Raw genomic sequence first — 7,500 nt, 5'->3', positions numbered from 1 at the left:
AGAATTTGCGAATACCCGGTCCAGACATAAGCGTCATGGTCTTATTTATAAAGTGCAGAATCTTTGCAAATAAACGGATAAAATAGAGATTAATTCGATTCGAAAAGTGGAACACAAAAGCAGAATTTGCGAATGCCCGGTCCAGACATAAGTGTTATGGTCTTATTTATAAAATCTAGAAACTTTGAAAATAAACGGACAAGATAGAGATTCATTCGATTCGAAAAGTGGAACACAAAAGCAGAATTTGCGAATGCCCGGTCCAGACATAAGCGTTATGGTCTTATTTATAAAGTGCAGAAACTTTGCAAATAAACAGATAAGATAGAGATTCATTCGATTCGAAAAGTGGAACACAAAAGCAGAATTTGCGAATGCCCGGTCCAGACATAAGCGCTATGGTCTTATTTATAAAGTGCAGAAACTTTGCAAATAAACGGATAGACTAGATGTTATTTCGATTCGAAAAGTGGAACACAAAAGGAAAATTTGTGAATACCCAGTCCAGACATAAGCGTCATAGTCCTATTTATAAAGTACAGAATCTTTGCAAATAGACGGATAAAATAGAGATTAATTCGATTCGAAAAGTGGAACACAAAAGCAGAATTTGCGAATGCCCGGTCCAGACATAAGCGCTATGGTCTTATTTATAAAGTGCAGAAACTTTGCAAATAAACGGATAAGATAGAGATTCATTCGATTCGAAAAGTGGAACACAAAAGCAGAATCTGCGAATGCCCGGTCCAGACATAAGCGTTATGGTCTTATTTATAAAGTGCAGAAACTTTGCAAATAAACGGATAGACTAGATGTTATTTCGATTCGAAAATGGAACACAAAAGGAAAATTTGCGAATACCCAGTCCAGACATAAGCGTCATAGTCCTATTTATAAAGTACAGAATCTTTGCAAATAGACGGATAAAATAGAGATTAATTCGATTCGAAAAGTGGAACACAAAAGCAGAATTTGCGAATGCCGGTCCAGACATAAGCGCTATGGTCTTATTTATAAAGTGCAGAAACTTTGCAAATAAACGGAAAAAACAGATTAATTCTAATCGAACAGTGGAACACAAAGGCAGAATCTGCGAACAACCGGTCCAGACATAAGCGTTATGGTCTTATTTATAAAATCTAGAAACTTTGCAAATAAACGGATAAAATAGAGATTAATTCGATTCGAAAAGTGGAACACAAAAGCAGAATTTGCGAATGCCCGGTCCAGACATAAGCGTTATGGTCTTATTAATAAAATGCAGAAACTTTGCAAATAAACGGATAGACTAGATATTAATTCGATTCGAAAAGTGGAACACAAAAGCAGAATTTGCGAATGCCCGGTCCAGACATAAGCGCTATGGTCTTATTTATAAAGTGCAGAAACTTTGCAAATAAACGGAAAAAATAGATATTAATTCTAATCGAACAGTGGAACACAAAGGCAGAATTTGCGAACAACCGGTCCAGACATAAGCGTTATGGTCTTATTTATAAAGTGCAGAAAATTTGCAAATAAACGGATAAGATAGAGATATATTCGATTCGAAAAGTGGAACACAAAAGCAGAATTTGTGAATACCCGGTCCAGGCATAAGCGTCATGGTCTTGTTTAAATGAAACAATGCCATTTAAAAAAATATATGGTCAATGAGTAATTAAGCTAAATATGCGGAGTTCAAATAGATAATTTGATCTGTGAATTATTTTTATAATTAGCTGTTTTTATTCTCCATCATTTAGGTTATGTGATTAAGTTTATAATTGAAATACAAACTTTATCTCACTTATCAATGTTTTGCAATAAAGGAGAGTGTGAGTGAACCTGAGCAAAGGAAATTATTTGAGAGAGTGATATTTATCATGCTTTTCAGTTTGTAGTTGAATTCTAGAATGGATTCTTTATAGTTCTCATTGATTGTATGTCAGTATGTCAGTCTTTAGGACACCGATTACCCTAATGCGGCCACAATTTACAATGTGACGGCCACAAGCCCGTTAAACACAGAGTGGGGTATTGTTGTTTGCAAGTAATGCTATGGTTTTAATAGGATATCTGTCTCCTATTAAAATACATTCCTGTGTTGGATTTTGGATTAAATTCATGTCTTCTTCGGATTTTGGGATATTTAATTTTCATGGATTGTGATTGTGATTTTCAAGACTATTAATGTAAGTAAATGCCCAAATAGATATTTTTATTCATTTATTCTTTATTTATTTTTTTTAGTTTTGTTTTGTTTTGAAGCATTTATTATAAGAAATATTGTACATATGCACTTATACACCAAAGACTATATCCTTTCAACTGCTTATTATTATTATTATTATTATTATTATTATTATTGTTGTTATTATTATTATTATTATTATTATTATTATTATTATTATTATTATTATATGATAATAATAATAATAATATAATAATAATAATAATAATAATAATATAATAATAATAATAATAATAATAATAATTAATAATAATAATAAGTGCATTGAGTGAAATCCCAATCATGGTTGCCCAAATAAAACTGGCGCTAGAATCCCGACTACCTGTCTAAACGAATGTTGTTTGTACGATACATACTAACTACACGTTCAATATCGGGGGCAGAAAATATACGTTTGGTTTTATGAAATTAAAACAGTAGTCCCACATTGTTCTTTGATGTTATTTGTGGTTGCATTTGCTTTGAAACTTACACATTATATTGTGTTACATTGTTTACAAAATATTTCTGGTACTCGTATGCATGTGTAGTCAACGGACCACCGGTCAATCGTGTTCTTTATTATTTTATTATTAATTTTGGCTTGACATCTTACATATGTGAATTTGACAGGTTGTTATGGATGGTAATTATAACATTAAGTGATTTTTAAAATTTTTACGGCGTTTTAAATGTCTTTCTTGCATTCATTGCCGAGCACCTCCACTTTTCTGTTACTATTTTAACGATCAGCTGATTTTCTCTTGCCTCCCCTTTAATTTCGCGGACTTTTTTCAGAACGAGGGGTGGGAGTGGCTAATAGGGAATGAGATTAGCCGAAGAGTAGCGTCCCTTGATTGGACGTCACCTTACAGAGAGAACGTCAATTTGGTTTTGAAGTGTCTCAAGCCGCTTTCACGGAAGCTAGGACGAGAAACGCATGCGCACAACCAACATGACGTTCTCTCTCTAATAATTTTTCCGCCGGTGACGTCACAGACTATGGGTGACGTCCAGTCAAGGGACGCTACTCTTCCGCTAATCTCATTCCCTATTGGTGCTGGACTGCTTTCAATAGTTTTCCGAAATAACATAACGGTGATTTCTTGTACAGAATGTAACACAGACTATCTTTCGGCATTGTCTCAAAGTTACAGGGTTTTTTTTTATAGGGACAATAAAAATTTCCCCCCCCCCCCCCCCACAAAAAAAAAATCAAATCAAATCTGGATAGTCTGCCATCAATGATCTTGAGCTTTTATACACGGCAATATCCACTAAACGTGCTCAAAGCGCTTTACAAGGGGTCCCTAGCCAACAGCAACCCGTAACATATAGAACGAGACATGACGCCAGTTAGGCGATATTACATTTATTTCCGACAAAGACAACGTTGTTAACGGCCAGGTACTCATTTTACACCTGAGTACGACGAGACAATGTTTACTGTTTACTGCCAGGTACTCATTTTACATCCGAGTACGGTGAAAGAATGTGAGTAAAGAGCCTTTGCCAAGGACTCAATTATGCGTCGAGCGAGGCTCGAACCCAGGACATTCCGATCCGAAAGCCAACGTCATACCACAAGACCACATGGCCACACATACACTGACATGATACTCGTTACAGATGGTGGGTCACCTATGCTATTCCATTTTTTATCTGGTTATTTGACGATAAAAGTGTGGACTTTATTATAACGATAAATCAAAATGTCTATTCATTGTCAAAACTCGCGCGCACACATCGTATTTCAAACAGTTTCAAACATGAAGTCTCAGATCCATTTTGGCAGGTTAGAGATGATTTCAATCCAGATCTAATTGGTTTCAATATTCTGATGTCACGTCGCCCAACAACGGCGGCCAACGTGGTTCTAAACAAAAGAAAATAGGTACTTTTTATTTTTCATGCTGGCTAGAAGTTTTTCACATGTCATGTGATCAGAATGTATAAAAGTCAAAACACGATCAGACTTATAATGTTTTTCTCCTCTGGATACGCTTTTATGCTCGTCGGAGAAATATTTCATAAGGGCGTCCGCCATTGCTCCGATAGTTTAGAGCCAGTTACTAAGTTACCATGAGTCATTACGAGTGAAGTGACGTTACGACTTTTGAAGCGTATTGTATCTGAAGTATAGTATTTTCAGCCAAATGGCAGAAAAGAGTTGGGTGGGGGGGGGGGTGTGTCACAGTATGCAAAAAGACAACAACAAAAACCCAAACAAACTGACCTTCTTCAACCATGGCCGATGTGAACTCATAGCTTGACACTAGTAAAAACAAATGAAGTCAAAATCCAAGCCAACGACTACCAAAGCACAACGAATCGTGAGTTGTATTCAATAGATCATCCAATAGGATCATTTGCTTTCACTACTAAAAACTCCCTAGGTGATGCACTTGTCTAAAAATAGAACGCCCTGGTGTCAGGCTGGAAGTTAACAAAGGCTTTGCTTCAACACCAGAATGACTAAAGTTGACGTCATCCTTTGTTGTTATTTTTAAACCTCCAGGGGTCACTAGTTGTTACTTAATCCTCTCTAAAAATAAAACGAAAATAATGTAATTTGGTTTTTGTGTTGGTTACAATTCCTTTGGCAGAATCTGTGAGAATTTTACTCAGCCAAATATCACCAATAGCGCTCGCGTCAGGGATCGTTATGTTAATTTATTTTGGCCTGAACACCTTGGCTTGAAATATCTATCTATCCAAAAGACAACAAGATATGAAGTAAGTAGGAAAGTGCCAGAAGGCAATAGAGAATAAAAATTTTCACGGCGGTGATGGGGGTTTGAACCCGCGACCTTACTGGTACCACAACTCCGCCTGGCCGGGGAGAGCGTGACTCTACCGTATGAGCTATCCACGATCCCAAAAAAGATCGTCTCTAACTCCTAGTCATTATTAGAGCCCTCACTTCCCGACTACTTGAGATCGCGGGCCCAGCACACACACAACCTCCGCGAAGTTAGTTGGCCAGCAGTTAATCATAATAGCCAATATTTTCAACACAAACATATAACATAGAAACAATTGAGACATTGAGTATGCTCCGATATTTGGGGTGAATTTTTAATTCAGAAAAGTAGTATCCAAAATCCTGAGACTCCTAGAAAGAAAATTTCCAGATTCTACCGATCCTTACAGGTTCCAAAATAAATCAAACTTTATCCTGAACACATTCTCATATTTTTAGCACACAAAAAAAAAACAGCCCAAAAGGTCATATAATTTCAAAGATATATGAAATTTTTGGGCGCTGGACCGTATAGGGAATGAGATTAGCGGAAGAGTAGCGTCCCTTGATTGGACGTCACCCATAGTATGTGACGTCACCGGTGGAAAAGTTATTAAAGAGAGAACGTCATGTTGGTTGTGCGCATGCGTCTCTCGTCCACGCTTTCGATGAAAGCGGCTTGAGACACTTCAAAACCAAAATTGACGTTCTCTCTGTAAGGTGACGTCCAATCAAGGGACGCTACTCTTCCGCTAATCTCATTCCCTATTCATCGTTCAAAAAATTACATTATTCTACCTCTCGTCGGAGAAATATTTTACAAGGGCGTCCGCCATAGTTTCGATATGTTTAGAACCAGCTACTAAGTTACTATGCGTCATTACGAGGGAAGTGACGTCACGACTGTTGAACCCTATTAGTCAGATAGCTCAGTTAGACCTGGAAGTTTGTATTAAAACTGTATTTGATAAAATAGTGCGTTTATCTTGTTAAAAAATATTAATTCGTTAAAAAGTAACTGAAACGAACTTTCCTAAACACTTGGGAAGAACTTAAACGATTATGTGCTAGATAACCTAAAATGATGAGGAAATTAGATTCAGAAAAACACCCCTTCTTATCTTCTTTAAAATATGATTGCGAATTATAAAAAAAGAATCTTTAAGCACGGGTCCTTTAAGAACAATCGATGGAAATGCCCTGGTGATTATGAATGATGGCATTTCATTGGCACTTAAAGTTGTCCTTTTAAATATATTGTTAGGAAACGGAGGTTGGGGTGGGGGTGGGGGGGGGGGGGGGGGACGGGAGAATTTTAGAATCGCAAGTACTGTAAAACATGGTTCTATCTATCTGTCGGTCTATTCGGTCTATCTATCTATTTATCTGTCTGTCTGTCTATCTATCTGTCTATCTGTCTATCTATCTATCTATCTATCTATCTATCTATCTATCTATCTATCTATCTATCTATCTGTCTGTCTCTCTATCTATCTGTCTACCTGTCTGTCTATCTATCTATCTATCTATCTGTCTATCTATCTATCTATCTATCTATCTATCTATATATCTGTCTGTCTGTCTATCTATCTGTCTACCTGTCTGTCTATCTATCTATCTATCTATCTATCTATCTATCTGTCTGTCTATCTATCTATCTATCTACCTATCTATCTATCTATATATCTATCTATCTATCTATTATGTATGCCTGTACTTCTGTCTGTCTGTCTCCCCCCCCCCCCGCCTCTCTCTCTCTCTCTCTCTCTCTCTCTCTCTCTCTCTTTATCTACCCATCTAATTCGATCCGTTTATCTATCCATCCATCTGAACATCTCTTCCCCATACATATACCGATTAATTTTCATGATTCATTCACAATGTACACACGATAAACCACTTACCTGAACATAGACCATGATTTTACACATGACAGAGCCGAGTACCCAATCTCCGAAAGCCAAAAATAGAATCTCCGTGGAGTTGACAAAGATGGCCACCGCTAAGTCCCCAAACGCCAGATTTATCAGAAAGATGTTAACCCTTTTGATTCGCCTTGACCTTTTACACAACAGGATCAGTATTAGGGTCAGGTTTCCAATCAGGGTGCCTGCGATAGATAATACAAAAATAGATTTTTGCGTTTGAAAGATACAGAAAGTAAGAATACTTGAGCTTGAATACTGCAGACTATTGGATAAATAAATGTGCTCAAAGCACGATTACAACTTCGAGCAATGCAACGCTGCTACAGGCCTAATAAATATTTTGTAGACGAGAAGGGTGAAAGAATGTGAGTAAAGAACCTTGTCATTGAAGAAGAAGCAGAAGAAGAAGAAGAAGAAAAAGAAGAAGAAGAAGAAGAAGAAGAAGAAGAAGAAGAAGAAGAAGAAGAAGAAGAAGAAGAAGAAGAAGAAGAAGAGGAAGACAAAGAAGAAGACGAAGAAGAAGACGAAGAAGACGAAGATGATGATGATGATGATGATGATGATGATGATGATGATGATGATGATGATGATGATGATGATGAGGAAAAAGAAGAAGT

General features: G+C 36.8%; 1 protein-coding gene across 1 annotated transcript in view; it reads right to left on the bottom strand.

The window, feature by feature from the left end:
- LOC144958086 (uncharacterized) overlaps positions 1-7,081 on the bottom strand; it is a 77,396-nt gene extending 70,315 nt beyond the window's left edge. Inside the window, exon 1 of the mRNA XM_078889723.1 lies at positions 6,860-7,081. Within this exon, the coding sequence (XP_078745849.1) occupies positions 6,860-6,886 (27 nt within the window). The 5' untranslated portion in view covers positions 6,887-7,081. The remainder of the gene's footprint in view (positions 1-6,859) is intronic.
- Positions 7,082-7,500: the final 419 nt, after the last annotated feature.

Source organism: Berghia stephanieae, chromosome 12 (genome assembly GCF_034508935.2).
Source record: "Berghia stephanieae isolate SIO BIC M18660-M18661 chromosome 12, UCSD_Bste_1.3, whole genome shotgun sequence".
Lineage (NCBI taxonomy): Eukaryota > Metazoa > Mollusca > Gastropoda > Nudibranchia > Aeolidiidae > Berghia > Berghia stephanieae.
Note: the sequence above shows the minus strand (reverse complement) of the source record. Positions and strands in the feature narration are given on the sequence as shown.